Source organism: Nicotiana tabacum, chromosome 21 (genome assembly GCF_000715075.1).
Source record: "Nicotiana tabacum cultivar K326 chromosome 21, ASM71507v2, whole genome shotgun sequence".
Classification (NCBI taxonomy): Eukaryota; Viridiplantae; Streptophyta; class Magnoliopsida; order Solanales; family Solanaceae; genus Nicotiana; species Nicotiana tabacum.
In genome coordinates this window covers 67,192,828-67,208,636 of record NC_134100.1, presented here as the reverse complement: position 1 = coordinate 67,208,636, position 15,809 = coordinate 67,192,828, and the positions used below count along the sequence as shown (strand labels likewise).

At 35.6% G+C, this 15,809-nt stretch overlaps 3 protein-coding genes and 1 long non-coding RNA gene across 4 annotated transcripts; 3 read left to right on the top strand and 1 right to left on the bottom strand.

Annotated features, from left to right (window-relative positions):
- The first annotated feature begins 2,586 nt into the window (after positions 1 to 2,586).
- LOC142175279 (uncharacterized) lies at positions 2,587 to 3,429 on the top strand. Its single transcript, XM_075241864.1, has one exon. The coding sequence runs from the start codon at positions 2,587 to 2,589 to the stop codon at positions 3,427 to 3,429; it is 843 nt and encodes a 280-aa protein (XP_075097965.1).
- A 2,193-nt stretch (positions 3,430 to 5,622) lies between these two features.
- Positions 5,623 to 6,375, top strand: LOC142175278 (secreted RxLR effector protein 161-like). Its single transcript, XM_075241863.1, has one exon. It carries the CDS (start codon positions 5,623 to 5,625, stop codon positions 6,373 to 6,375), a length of 753 nt encoding a protein of 250 aa, XP_075097964.1.
- Positions 6,376 to 10,270: 3,895 nt separating this feature from the next.
- On the top strand, positions 10,271 to 10,855 carry LOC107809101 (uncharacterized). The gene is made up of 2 exons (XR_001653330.2): positions 10,271 to 10,441; positions 10,525 to 10,855. It is a non-coding gene; the product is annotated as an uncharacterized LOC107809101 (long non-coding RNA).
- A 909-nt stretch (positions 10,856 to 11,764) lies between these two features.
- LOC107809102 (L-aspartate oxidase 2-b, chloroplastic) lies at positions 11,765 to 15,449 on the bottom strand. Its single transcript, XM_016633697.2, has 8 exons — positions 15,291 to 15,449; positions 14,985 to 15,127; positions 14,477 to 14,840; positions 14,143 to 14,385; positions 13,984 to 14,040; positions 13,802 to 13,882; positions 13,310 to 13,371; positions 11,765 to 13,086 (listed from the first exon to the last, which is right to left on the bottom strand). The coding sequence occupies exons 2-8, from the start codon at positions 15,116 to 15,118 to the stop codon at positions 12,081 to 12,083; spliced, it is 1,947 nt and encodes a 648-aa protein (XP_016489183.1). The 5' UTR covers positions 15,119 to 15,127; positions 15,291 to 15,449; the 3' UTR covers positions 11,765 to 12,080.
- Between the last annotated feature and the right edge of the window lie 360 nt (positions 15,450 to 15,809).

Here is a 15,809-nt window from a genome sequence, read left to right as displayed (position 1 = left end):
TTCTCAACAAAATTCTTTATTTCATCCCTCAATATTTCGGACAACTTGTGACGTTTCTATCGCCACCAATAAGATGGAATTTAAAGCGATAAATTCCATCCGTTGTAATCTTGTTACAAAACTTGCATACAATATTTGTATTCTTCTCATTAACTCTATCGCCATATCGCCAAGTCGGGTCTTTATCTTTCGATCTTTGAGACATTTTGAAATCCCTATTAAGATATAAGAAAATACATAATCAAATAAACTGAAAATACATATAATATATATAATAATTAATTTTATAAACCGAAATACACATTAAAAAAATCAAATAAACTAAAATATAACATATATAATTTTCTAAAATGAAATACATATAAAATTAATCAAATAAACTGAAAACATAACATATATATAATAATTAATTTTATATACTGAAAAATACATTAAGAAAATCAAATAAACTGAAAAATATAACATATATAAATAATAATTAATTTTATATACTGAAATATACATTAAAAAAATCAAATAAACTAAAATATAACATATATATATATATAATAATAAATACATATTAAAAAAATCAAATAAACTAAAATATAACATATATAATTTTCTAAAATGAAATACATATAAAATTAATCAAATAAACTGAAAACATAACATATATATAATAATTAATTTTATATACTGAAAAATACATTAAAAAAATCAAATAAACTGAAAAATATAACATATATAAATAATAATTAATTTTATAAACTAAAATACACATTAAAAGTAATAAATAAGAAGAATAAAAGGGGGGAAAAAACAAAATGGGTTAGAGATAAAAGGAAGAAGAAGACGCTGAAGTCTGAACAGTGCAAACTGGACTGTCAGAGTCTCAGAGATAAACGAAGAAGAAGAAGGAAGAAAGAAGGAAAAAGAAAGAAAAAAAAGCAGAATCTGACGGGACCAAGAAGAAGAAAGAAAGAAGAAAGAAAAATAAGAGAAGAAGAAAATTACCTGGACTGGTCAGCAATGTCAATGAAGTTGAACCCTAAGCTATAACACACATGTATAATAATAATTAATTTTATAAACTGAAATACATATAAAATTAATCAAATAAACTGAAAATATAACATATATATAATAATTAATTTTATAAACTGAAATACACATTAAACAAATCAAATAAACTGAAAATATAACATATATATAATAATTAATTTTACAAACTAAAATACATATTAAAATTAATAAATAAGAAGAATAAAGAGGGTTGGGGGGGAACCAACGCCTGCCCTAGCGCAGACACTGGACGAGAAAAACTAAAAAAGAGAAGAAGAAGAAGAAGAAGAAGAAAGAAGAAAGAAGAAGAAAAGAAGAAAAATTACCTGGAGGCTGGAACCCTAGTTGGCTGCTGCTGCTGCTAACGTTCAATTTTTGGCAAGACAAAGAAAGGTCTTTTCACTTTGGGTCTGTTTTGTATAACAAAAACAAAGACCCAAACTTTTTTTTTTTCAAAATGACCCCTTTGGGCAGAAGCGCTCGCTTCTGCGCTTTTCGCTTCTGGATCGCTTCTCGCTTTCTTGGCTGAAGCGATCGCTTCTGCTGGTCGTGTCGCCTCGGTAAGGAAAAAGCGACAGCTTCTCGCTTCGCCTCGCTTCTCGCTTAAAGCGACGAAGCGCTCGCTTTTCAAAACACTGAATAAAGGTATTCTAATTTTCAGAATCGGATTCCGACCCCGATATCAAAAATTGAACCCCCCGGTCAAACTTCTCAAAAATTAAACTTTCGGCATTTCAAGCCTAATTCCTCTACGGGCCTCCAAATAATATTCTGGGAACGCTCCTAAGCCCAAAATCACCATACAGAGCTATTGGAATCATAAAAATTCAAATACGAGGTCGTTTACACATAGGTCCATATCCGATCCACTTTTCTAACTTAAATTTTCAATTATGAGACAAAGTATCTCATTTCACTCCGAGTTCCTTTCGGACCCGAAAACACTAACCCGATACGTCATAAATCAATTGCAAGACATAAATTGAGCAGTAAATGGGGGAACGGGGTTACAATATTCAAAACGACCAATCGGGTCGTTACAGAATGTTAATTATTTTTAACACTACTTTTATTAATTAGTTTAACACATGCTTTAAGTTAATTTATTGAGCATGATATAAATATTATTATTTTAATATTAGCAATACTTGTTAATTTGTTTAATATGTTAATTAGTTTAACATTAAAATAAATTTTATGTAAATTTGTATAGCATGTAATAAATATTAATTAGTTTGACACTAATTTTATTTGCATGCTAATATAAGTTATTTGTTAACTTATGATCCACGTGGGATTATAAAATCATGATAGATAATTATGTTGTCTTAAACATGATTAAGACACTTAGCTAAATAATCGAATATGTTAATTTTAACAATATGTTAATTTTCATAATATGTTAATTCTTGGACGATGATTGAGAACATAGTGAACTTTTGACTCCATGATTAATATATGTATTTATTAACTTAATCAATTGATACTTAGTGTCATAATATGTATGTATGTAGAATATCATATTTTTTATTTTGTTAAAGAATGACTACTTCTTCGAAAAACATTGTTGCTGAGCTCAACAAAGGGTTGAAACTCAATGGTAAAAAATATGAAACCTGGAGCTTGAAAGTCCAGTATGTGCTAGAGGAGCAAGAGGATCTGGAGGCCATTAACAATGTCATGAATGAGCCTGAGGAAGGCAACACTGCTCAGCATAGGCATGAGCGTGAAGCCTATGACAGTTGGAAGAAAAAGAACTCCATTACTCGCATTACATTGTTGAGTACCTTGGATGATGACATCCTAAGGGAGTTTAAGGGTCACCAAAGAGCTATAGATCTTTGGAATTCTTTGAGGAAAAGGTTTGGTACCTGTTCCACTGCAAGGTTGCGATCCTTAATGATCAAATTTGATTCATATAAGAAACTCCCAAAATATTCAATGAAAACACATCTGAGGCAAATGACAAATATGATCGGGGAGTTAAAAGATGTTGGTCATGTGTTGACTGATGAACAACAAATCCAAGTTGTCATACGCTCTTTACCTAGTTCTTGGTATCATATGAAAATGCATTTGACCCATAATGAGCGAATCACAACTCTAGAAGATGTCCGCAGGCATTTTGAGTTAGAGGAGGAACGGCTTGAGGCTGCAAAGCCAATAGCTGAGTTGCACATGGAAACGACCTCCAAAACCAAGAGTGATTCAAATAAAAGAAACTGGGAAAAGAAGAGAGGGCCACCTCAAGCTCATCCAGCTCAACATGCAAAAAGGGCCAAGACTGAAAAAGGCAATAACAGACGTCCCAAACGTGTTAAAGTTGCTAAAGTGAAATGCTATAATTGTGATAAAAAAGGGTCACTATGCCATAGATTGCTCTGAGCCTCCTAAAAAAGTATTTCGCGATGCTCGAATTAGTGAACTTTGTGTTTCTAGTTTTTCTTTTCTAACCGAATATAATCCTTTGTGGATTGTAGACTCAGGAGCAACGGACCACATAGCCTGGGAACGCAGTGCCTTTGTTGAATTTCGGCGATTTCCACATGGAGCAAAGTGGATATGTGGGAAACAACAATAATGTTTTTGTTGAAGGGATCAGTACATGCAAGTTAGTCCTGCGTGGTGGTCGAGACCTAATACTGCATGATGTTCTCTTTGCACTAACAATTCGCCGGAATGTTATTTCAGTTTCAGTTTTGCTTAAGCTAGGATTTGACTTGTTTTGTCATGGCAATTCTGCCAAGTTGACTTTTGATTCAACTTTATTTGCATTTGGTCATATGACTAGAGGTTTAATTATTATGGATTTAGATTATGATTTATTTAATAATAATGCTAGTTTTTCTATGTTTGTTTCTTCACATAAATATGATAGTGAGGTAAACATATGGCATGATAGACTTGGTCATATTGGCCAATAAAGAATGCAAAGGTTATAAAAACAAGATTTGCTTTCCAACATTAAACATGTGGAATTGTCCACTTGTGAAAATTGTCTAGCTGGAAAATCTGCAAGAAAACCTTTTGGTCAGGCGACTAGAGCTGAATATCCTTTGCAATTAGTCCATTCGGACATACGTGGGCCTATGAATGTTAGGGCTAGGCATGGAAATAGTTATTTCATCACATTTATTGATGACTTTACTCGTTTCAGTTATGTCTATTTAATTTTCCACAAATCAGAAGCAATAAGTTACTTCAAACACTATATGAGCTTAGTGGAAAATCAATTAGACAAGAAGATAAAAGCTCTTCGAACTGACCGTGGTCGTGAATAATTATCAACCCAGTTTAATAATTTATTTGATGAAAAGGGAATACTTCATCAGTTGACTATCCCAAATACTCCACAACAAAATGGTGTTGCGGAGATAAGAAACATAACGCTCCTAGAAATGGTTAGGTCAATGATGGCACAAGCTAACCTCTCAATTAGTTATTGGGGTGATGTGTTGCCCACTGCCACCTTTGTTCTTAACCGAGTGCCTACAAAATCAGTTACTACTACTCCATATGAGTTATGGACTGGAAGATAACTCGACCTGAGTGTATTAAGACCTTGGGGTTGTGATGCCTATACACATGATTCCTCTCACAAATATGGCAAATTGGGCCCGAGGGGAAAGAAAAGTATCTTTATAAGATACTCTGAAACCTCAAAGGGTTATGTGTTTATAGGTCAGCAAGACAGTGAGAGTGTAACTGAGTTTGAATCACGAGATGTAACATTCTTAGAGGATGAGTTCCCTAAGAAGTGAGAGGTAGGTCAAGACCTAACCTTATTAGAGATAATAGATCAAGAAGTACAAAAATCACTTCATTCGAGTGGGAACATTTTAGCAGATGATGAATTAGTTTCTCATTAAAGACCTCCTTCATCATCAGATGCGAATGAAAGTAATCCTTCTATATTTAGTGGAAGTGACCAAATAGATCTTGTTCCAAGTGGGAGCGAGATGATCACAGATCTTGTTTCAGGTGGGATCATGATGAATGATCTTGATCCGAGTGGGAGCAACATTGATCCAAATGGTAATAATGATGAATCACAAATAAGACGTGGTTCTCGTAAAACGATTCCCCATCGACGATTTGATATTGAAGGCAGCAAACTATTTATGATGCTCCTACAAGAAGAAAACGAGCCTAAAAATGTAAAAGAGGCTCTCTCATGCTCTTCAAAGGATAAATGGACAAAAGCAATGGAAGATGAATTGGAGTCTATGAGAGTCAACAAAGTTTGGGAACTAGTTGACCTCCCTGAAGGACGCAAAGCAATTGGGAGCAAATAGGTTCTCAAAATTAAGCTCAAGGTTGATGGCACAGTTGAGAGATATAAGCCTCGACTGGTGGCGAAATGGTATACACAACAGAAAGTAATAGACTACGAAGAGACTTTCTCACTTGATGTATGATTTACCTCAGTTCGCTTGGTTCTAGCTATTGTTGCAAGCTTGGATCTTGGATTGAGAGAGAAGAGCATAGAGTAATACTGCAAAAAGTGTTTTTATTGTACTCAAAGTGTTTTTATTGTTACAAGAGAATTACATTAGAAAAGTTCTTGAACGATTCAATATGCAAAATAGTAGCCCAGTTGAAACTCCTATCAGTAAAAGCCATACCTTGGGAAGTCAGATATGTCCTAAGACTCCTGAAGAGATAGAAAGAATGAGCCGAATTCCTTATAGGAGCACAGTCGTAAGTCTAATATATGTTATGGTGTGCACTAGACCTGATATCTGTCAAGAAGTTGGCTTGGTAAGTAGATATCAAACCGACCCAGGTTTATCACATTGGCAAGCAGTAAAGAGGATCATGAGATATCTGAAGGGAACTGCTGATTATGCCCTTTGTTATCATGGATACAGTAATGCTGATCATAGAGGAGACCTAGACGAAAGGAAGTCTACCTCAGGATATGTTTTCTTATTCAGTGATGGCGCCATATCATGGAGTAGTAAGAAACAATTATGTGTATCACTTTCTACGATGGAAGCCAAATACGTGGCTCTCGCATCAGCAACACAAGAAGTTGTTTGGTTGAAAAAGTTCTTGGAGCACTTGTTGGATATTGTTGAAAATACGGAACCAGTATTAGTCTACTGTGATAGGGATGATGCAATATCCTCCACCAAGGACCCTAAGTTTCATTGCAAAATCAAACATATAGATATCAAGTATAACTATGCAAGAGACATGGTTAGACGCAAGGTAGTGAATGTGAAGTATGTGTCTACAAAGGATATGTTAGCTGATCTATTGACCAAGCCTTTGTCTAGAGATGCATTTGTGAGACACACTAGGTCTCAAGGCTTGCATAGACTCTGAGATACTTTATTTTGTTACTTATTTTCCCATGTTCACAAAACTGATGTTCTTTGATAATCAATAAAGTTGATTTACATACATACATATTTTTATTGTTGAATGTTATGCGCATTCTTTATTCTTTTTGACAAGTATGTCAGGTAGACAAGAGGATGGCCTTCTCACAAAGGCAACCGTCTCCTTATCTTAGTGATGTGAGGAGATGAGACATGATTTTAAGCAAAATTATCATAAGGATAATCTGAGAGCTATTCGCTTAAAATCATAATATCGTTTAAACCATGACATAAGATCATTAGGGTGAAAAACGCTCACCTAGTCTACTTTGTGAGCCAGATGTGAGTTAAATATGATTTTATAGATCAAGAAACTCAAATTTAGATACTTATGGTATCTAAATATCATCTGTACAACATTCTTTATGAGATAAAGACATACGCTCCTTGGAAAAAAGGAGAAAATGTTATAGCACGTGTTTCATACCATGTGTGCTAATGTCGATCAATTGGGTTAACATAAGTTCATTCTCAACTTATTGTTGTGTGAGACCCATAGCTTTTATGATGGCTCGAGATTTTGTACCCTTAGAGACTCCGATCAGATACTTGAGACTTAGTGTGATGTTAGCTATCTTAGTATGTTTCCAAAAGACCATGTACATAGATTCGGTCTAGCGGAGCATATCTAGAAAAGCAGTCAAACTAATGTTAAGGGGATCTTGAGAAGAGGAAGATCATTGATGCAATCTCATTTATTTGTGTTCACTGGTGCACCAGTTATAACTTATGAGTTATGATTGTGAATACAAGAAATAATGATATATGAGATTTTGAGATTATATCGAATGTGATTTATATGATCAAGGGTACTGCATACTTTATGATCTACTTGCAGGTTTGACTCGACGAGAGGCTATATACTCCTAACAATATAGCACTTAGCTCTCATAGTATGCTGGTCGCACGGTCTACTTCCCTGTATGAATGATTGAGGAGATGAAAATATATTTCTCATATTAGATGAGCACTCTCATTATGTGTGAGTGTGAGATTTAGGAAAATTGGGCTTTAAGGCCCAATATGATTATTAGTTAACCTTAATATTCTCTATATAAGTACACTTATTGTGTACACTAAAAACTACTCTAAGCAGTAATTTTCCACGCTCTCTTCTCCCATATCAGACGAGGGGTCTAGTTTGTGATATGGGGGGAGGGGGGTTTGCTCCAACACACCGTGACAACCACCGCCGACCAGTAATTCCAGTCGCGGTTCATCTGTTCTTTCCTCTTCCACTACGCGAACAAGCAAGTTCTCGTTTTACGATTTACGCGCTATCTAATGTGTTTAGATTAACGCATTCCTTCACCAGGCATGCTCCACTACTCTTAGAAAATATGTGTGTTCTGCCAAACAATTAAAGAATCAGAAAGGCCTTCTACTACTTGTTGATGTTGCCTCAGTTTTGATAGCTTTAGCAGAATGATCAGAGAAGCCAGGATTCATCACAACTTCTTCAAGATGAGGAGATGACTATAACCATGATTCAACATTAACAATTGCCAAATCAATCTTGTTGTGAACATGACAATTTGTCCAAGTGTATATCCTTCCTATTGATTTCAACTCAGTCAATCTAGTGTCTTTCATAAAATTCTTGAAATCCCTTATTTCTTTCTCATATACCGGATTGTTATGTAATCTTTCCTCAGCTCCCAAAATGATCCCCCATGATTAACCAGGGATTATGAATTTTGTTATTTAAACTCTTCACCTCAGGCCTTAAACTAGATCTAACATGAATAGTATGCAGTCCATAAATTCCAGTAAAATTGAACTCCAAGTTCAAATTATGGACTTTAACTATACCATGAATGAACTGTTTGTGCACAATAGTTGAGATAAAATCCACAACAACAAAATTCGATATGATTCAGATTCTCCCTATATTACCAGCATTATAATGTGCAACTCACCTCCAGTTACTATCAACCTTCTTTATTATTTAAGCAGGATGTTGTTCTCTGACTCTATGTTCTATATCAGCCAGCATACTAACATTGTTGTCAGTAAGAAACATCTTTAACTCCTTATGCTTATATACTTTATTTAATCCCCTAACATTCCAAGATACTATCATATTGAAACAATAAGAGGATAAATAACTGCTTCGTCCCCCCTACTACATTGCCCCTTATCATTCTTCCAAATCCCAAGGCTGGTCTCTTCTCTGCTTTTTTCTAATAAATTGAATACATTTGCAGTAGTAAGATCATTCGTATATCAGAAGTAACCTACTAGCTTTTACTAGCAGATTTACCTCTAACCTCCTTCTAGTCGTCATTCTTCTGCTTAGTGTTTTGTGGCTGCATATTTGCTTGTATTATAAAAATTGTTGCATTTGCGTCTTAGTTGGAGCATGAACTTTCTTCACATGTTCTTGTCCATGTTTCTATTTTCATACTGTCACTTGCTTATGTGTTTTGTATTTTCAATCTCAAATTGCATGTTCTTAGTTGGAGCATGTACTTCGTTCAAAGTTACTGCTTCATAAGTAACTTTGGTATTCCGGTTTTAGTTTTTCTATACAAAAAATTTATTCGAGTTTCGTTGTAATTAACAATGTATTTCTTGGACAAAATTAACAATAATTCTACAGTTAATACTCTAAAACCTCCTTAAACTATTCAACTTTTATCACTTTTCTACTTTAACTATGCGGTATCTCCAAAAACCCATGAACTATATGCATTTTCATATTATAACTCACTCGTTAATATCTGGCATAATGTGTGAAATAACTCGCAACACGACTCATGACTGTTGAAAAAAGCCATCAAAATGGCCCTACCTAACCAAGTGTAATGACTAATTAGTCTGATCATTGTACAATTTTTTTTAAATTTTCTCCTTATTCTTTTTATATTCATGTAGGCTTTCTTTCTCATTTTTTACCCTTTCTTTTTTTTTTTCTTTTTTTTTTACCTTTTTTTTTATTTCTTCACCTGAGTTTCTCTGAAAAAGATTTTCCATCTCTTGTTTCTTCTTAAATTATTTATCCCCTTTCTTGTTTTACTCATTTATTCCTTACCCATTCCTAACATGAAATTTCTTGTGTTGGTTGGGTTGTTTTGGTCATGCTCCTTTACCTATTCATTACGTTTTTATTTATTTGAATGAAATTTTGTGACGACGTAAGAGATTTCACCCAAAAAGAAATTTTTACAAACCTTGATTTAATCCATAAAAAAAAAAATTCTTAAAAGTGTAATTTGTGTATAAGAGTGAGAAAAAACTCACTCTTTCAAGTCAAAGTCAAAGTCGGATAGACTAAAATGGAGTTTATTTTACAGTTGTTCCAGGGATATGGGTCTCTTTATGAAGTTCTGTGCACTCCTTATATCACAAAAAAAAAAGTAAGTATGGTACCCCGGTAGACGCACAGACCGAGTGAGTTTCCGCCGATCTCGATAGAGAGAAAAGATGAACAAGAGAGAAGAAAAGAATTGAAAAGGAGAAAAGTTGCCAGAAAATTCATGTTCTTTGTTAGGAAACGTGAGGTGAGAGAAGAAGAAAAGAAAAAAGTAAAAAGAAAAGAATAATTAGAAAAAAATAATTAAACAAGTTTTTACATTACAATGAGTTAAATATAATTTTTTTTCATTAATTAAAAACGTGTACCAAACGTACCTCAAATAATCCAACGATGGGTTTTTAGTATGAGGGAGAATATAATTTTGGAGATACCGAATAATAAAAATAGGAAATTGACAAAAGTTGAATAGTTTAAGAGAGTTTTAGGATATTAACTCATAATTTTAATATCTTTTTTAGCTATACCATTAGTAATTGGGTTTCAAGCCAAAAGAGTCACCTTTTTAAATAGGTTAAGGACTATGTAGGTCAAGTGGATACATTAAGGACCAAAATGATCAAATTCCAATAGATTAGTGACCATTTTCGTCATGAATGGACTTAACTTTCCCAACTCTCTCTCTCCAAAGAAGGCAAGTTTGTCTGAGCTAAATTTGATCAAAACCTCACAATTTAGAGCAAATTTAATGGAGGTACTCACGATTTGAGGTATTTTGATCTGATTATTGGTTAATTCTCGATGCCTTTTCTCTAATTTCCCCAATTTTGAGCTCAGGGTTCCTTGGGTCTCGAATCTATCACGCACTTGTGATTTGCCATGAACAGGGCAAGTTACAGACTAGCTAAAAGAACTATCCTAGACGATGAAGAAGGGTGAATTGCACTACGAACAATTGCACCTGGAATATGTCTTTTATTTCATTAGAGTCGAAGCAAGATTTCACTGTTGTCCAACTAAGTTGTGTATTTTGAGGTCCAGCTTGTTTCCATTGTCAAGGTGTGTGATGTTCTGTCTGTAGACATACGCAATGCAGTAAAATGGATACACATTACCTGAGATGTAAAGGTGCCAAAAAGTTGCTCTATCACTTATTGGTCTTGCTTCCTGTTTTTTTTTTTTTTTTTTTTTTTTTTTGGGCGAAAAAAGTTAATCTTGCACTCGGCAAATCTGATGTTTATTTTGACGAGAGTGGCTTGGCGAACAAGTCTCTTGAGTGATATCGTTGCCCAAAGAATCAGGTCTTGCACATTTAACAAGTTGCTTACTTAACTAATTAAAGCTCGTGACCTGTGATATGCTTTTAATAAATTGTCAAAACTTGCATTCAGAAATTACTAAACCATAAATAGGAAATTTCTTTTATGGATTTCTTTATTCCCCTCATTTACTTTGTACAGTAGGGGGAAACTCTTTTAAGTAATGGAAGAGCTAAAAGATTGAGGTACGCATTAGCCTTTATCATGGATTTAATGCCCGAGACATCTATATTTTCTCAAGCACCAATAGGTGTTTTGTTCTTGTTGAAACAATTGTTGATTCCTTTTCATTAAATTACTTAGGGGTACCCGATCGTTAACATACCAAACAGTGGATAAAAAATAATATCAGGATAACTAATCCCAACATAACTAATTTTAGCATACCTAATCCCGTCATAAGCCGTATTCAAACCAAACGACCCCTCGCTGGATTAGATGTTCTCTGAATCATTAATGAACCTATTGTGTGTCATTGACTTATGGATTTGTGAAGAAGAAGAATGAAACCATATTGATGTTTGACCTAGGAGGGCGATAATTTTGATTTGCCATTATGACTTTCTGAAGCATGACAGGCACCGTGCTTCTCGCATATAATTTGTAATAAGTTGTTATCTCTTCTTTGATAGTTAACTAAAACTGTTATTTTCCCAAGAAAAAAAAATACTTAACTAAAAGGCAATAGGAGACACAAGACATGCCCATCCTCGTGGGTAGACACATTTTTAGGAAAAACCAACAAGAGAAATGTGAGATTTTAACCTTCAACGGAAAAGATAACGGGAAAAACCACAAAATAGACATGGGATTTAAAATCCCAATTTTACTTGTTAAGATACACCTAATAATTATTGAACGATAGAACTCTTTGAGCTTGACTGACACACTTACATACTTAAAAAACATTGAAGAAATATATATTATTATACATAATTTAGGGAAAAGAGTATATGTTCATGTGAACACATACCCCTTCCAATAGATACACCCCTGCAACCCGGTAAAATCGACAAATCATGTCCTGCACTGGAGATGTTTTGGCAGGAAGAATGGCAAATAGGAAAGAGATATCTAACTTATCGGCTGCGCGTGTAATTGGCGTGAGCTCCATGAGTTATTTCGCTGAGAAGGAAAAATGACCGTTGGCAACCTCTCGCTTTCCTCAACATGAGGAAAATCAGTGGTGTAGTGAAGCCCACGACTCTCATGTCGAGAAAGAGCACTGCTAACTACCAAGTTGGCACAACAGAAGAGATTCCTCATCTCACAAGCCTCTACTCCAACCATTGTTGGTTCCCAGCCATGCTGAAATAGGTATGTTTCCCATTCCAACTCCAACTCTCTGATTCTCTTCTCAGCAGTGTTTAGTCTTGAGTTAGACCTAACAATTCCAACATATTCCCACATGATTGACTGTAGTTCTTTCCTCACTTCCCTTGTCCGACAGATGACTTTGTTAAGTACTGTATCTCCTAGTACCATGGGGGCTACAGGCCGCGGCCACCAACTTGAAGCACCGTGATCAATTCTAGACACGTTCACATGATCAATTGAAGGCTGTACAGCTCTTCGTGCAAACACTAGTGCTTCAAGCAATGAGTTGCTAGCAAGTCGGTTAGCACCATGTAAACCAGTACATGCAACTTCACCTGCCACATAAAGACCTTGCACATTAGTCTCACCCTCGAGTCCAGCACGGACTCCACCACACATGTAGTGAGCAGCAGGAACCACCGGAATCGGCTGCTGTGTTATGTCTAACCCATGGCGGAGACACTCAGCAGCTATATTAGGAAAATGAGAAAGAACCTTCTCTCTGGGCTTGTGACTGATATCAAGAAGAACATACTTTTCGCCACGCTTTTTGAGCTGGTCATCTATACTTCTTGCTACCACATCTCTCGGGGCAAGTTCTGCTCTTTCATCATACATTGGCATAAATCTTTCCATATCTAAGTTGTAAAGGATGCCTCCATCACCTCTGACAGCTTCAGTTATCAAAAAAGCATTCTCTCTGGCACTTGGTATGTTGGGAAGGCCTTCATCAGCCAAGGCAGTTGGGTGGAATTGCACAAACCTGGCAACACGAGGAAGAGAATCGTTATTAATAATGCAAATTTTTTAACACCCTTGTGTTTTTAGTCGAAAGTGCAAATTCTGAACGAAATGCTGAACAAGATGCAGAAATCAGGGGGAAAAAAAGGATGAAATCTAGATCAGCAGATTTTACAGCACAAAACTCACTAAAGCAGAGGCAGAGATATTGTACAATAAAAATAATGCAACTGAGGATCACTTACTCCATGTTGGAAATTACAGCTTGAGCTCGATGAGCCATAGCCATTCCATCACCAGTTGCAACCTATGATCATAATGTCAATATGAATTAGAAATTTAAACAAGCCCACATTCAACAGGGTTAAACTTTTCTGTTGGCACAAATGGTCAAAGTATAAAAACAGAATTGACCCAACCACCAATTACAGAGCCACAGCAGATGCCTGACCCGGGTAATTAGTAAAACTTTGAACCATGTATCTTGCTTTTACTGTACATAAATTATGGGTGTATAGAATAAGAATTCACACTTCCAGGCAGAGAATCATCTGTTATTCGACTACCCAGAATCCTTTTTTAGGCATTTAGGGCAGGGAGTATATAATGGATGTTGGTTCGCTCTGTCACTAGTTTCAAGGCATCGTTCGAGTGCCATGTCCAGCTCATTTATTTTTGGAGCGTGACATTAATTATAACTAACAAGATTTTGTAGGAAAAGATATTGAAACCCATACCGTCGGATTAGTAGTACTTGGATAGATATGTCCAACTCCACCTGATGCCAGCAAAGTCACTTTTGAAATGAATCTTATAACCTAAAAAACACAAGTAAGAGCGCAGAAGCCATAAAAATCAATTTGTGTCCTTTTGAAGAAATGTTCAAAAGTCAACATGAGTGAAAGCAACTGGTGCTTACCTCCTTCGTTTCCGTGTGTATAGTATCAACGCCATGACATACTATGTCAGAACCATCCTGCATTTGGCATACAAATTACAACATTAAATCCTTACTGAACAGTTCAATTGCCACCTTTACACAACTATAGAAAAACTTTTTTCACACTAATAAACTAACCTGAGTGGTCAACAAATCTATAGCAAAATGGTGTTGAAACACATGTATATTAGGATTCTTAAAAACTGCCTCTAATAGAGCTCTTTCTATCTCTCTGCCAGTCATATCAGCAGCATGGACAATTCGACGATGGGAGTGGCCTCCTTCCCTGGCTAGATCCAGATTTCCGTCCTCCCCATGATCGAATGAAGCACCCATAGCGATCAGTTCTCTAATTCTCTCAGGTCCTTCAGTACACACTACCTGGAGAAATTAAAGGAGAGATACACTTATAGTAAAGGCAAAAGGGGGAAATTTATAGTCTCCAAACTGAATATATTCTGTGTGAACTTACTCTAACAGTCTCCTTATCACAGAGATAAGCACCTGCCACAATTGTATCTTGCATATGGCTCTCCACTGAATCCAAAGGGCAGAGCACAGCACTTACACCACCTTGAGCATAGTTAGTGCTACTCTCATGTGGCTCAGCCTTGGTTATTACAGCCACAGTTCCATGCTTGGCAACCTCAAGTGCATATCGAAGGCCAGCAATTCCACTACCAATCACAGTGAAATCGAAGTACCTAGTAACTGATCCATCTCTCTGCTGGCACGATTTGATTGTTCCTCGGCTAGACTTCCAGTTTGTCTTGATCACTTGACATTCTGGATAGCTACTTCTATTAACTCGCAAGACATTTGAAACCCAACTAGACCTGGAAAAGCATATCACCATCAGATTATTAGCGCGATGTTTAAGAATACTTTTAAAATTTATTGCGTAAAGTGAGCCATGGATAATAGTTTGACTATTAATCATTTCATGAAAAAGATATTACTGGTTTACCCCTAAAACGTACCAAGCGATCTGGTTTTGCGTGCCGTTGAGAATCACATTGGAATGACAGTGAGCTTTATTTCCATAGCTATTCCTCAAGTAGACAGGCTTCCTCAAGTGTAACTGTCCGCATCCTGAAGCGATACCAGTTGCCATATGATCGATCTGGATATTTAAGGTAAAATCTTGTTATGCATTACACATTAAAGCATGAGCGAATATAGTACGTAAAGGCTACATATAGAGAAAATTTTGTTTCAGGATGATAATAGGAATTAACAATTAATATTCATTTGGAACATGTAAATTTGTTAAACAATACAATTACCTTAGCTTAAAGGGGAAAATATGGCGCTTCGAAGTACGATCAAGTGAAAATGGAACTGGAATTCGAAGTTACAGATGAAATGATTGCTGGCCAAGGAAGCAGAAGCCATAACTATATAAGTGAAGTATTATGGTCGTGCAGGGGTAGTTTCGGTATTATGCATTTGTTTAGGGATAACTGTGTAATTTGATCAATTTTAGAGGTGCTTATGACTTCACTTCCAAACGCCCACGTGGTTTATGCATTTGTTTAGTGATTCGTACCTTATCACTTATATTTGTTTAGGGGATACTATGTATCACTTATATTTGTTTAGGGATACTATGTGATTCGGTCCTTATTACTTAATTGCTGCATATATTGATACCCACGTTACCTTAGTCTTTTTTGAGGTGCTATGGACTTTCAGCTGTTCACTTGCAAATACCACGTGGTTTATGCATTTGTTTAGGTGTAATGTAATTCAATCATTAAGGACTACTTAATTGCTGCATATATGTATACTACAGGAGGGCTGGC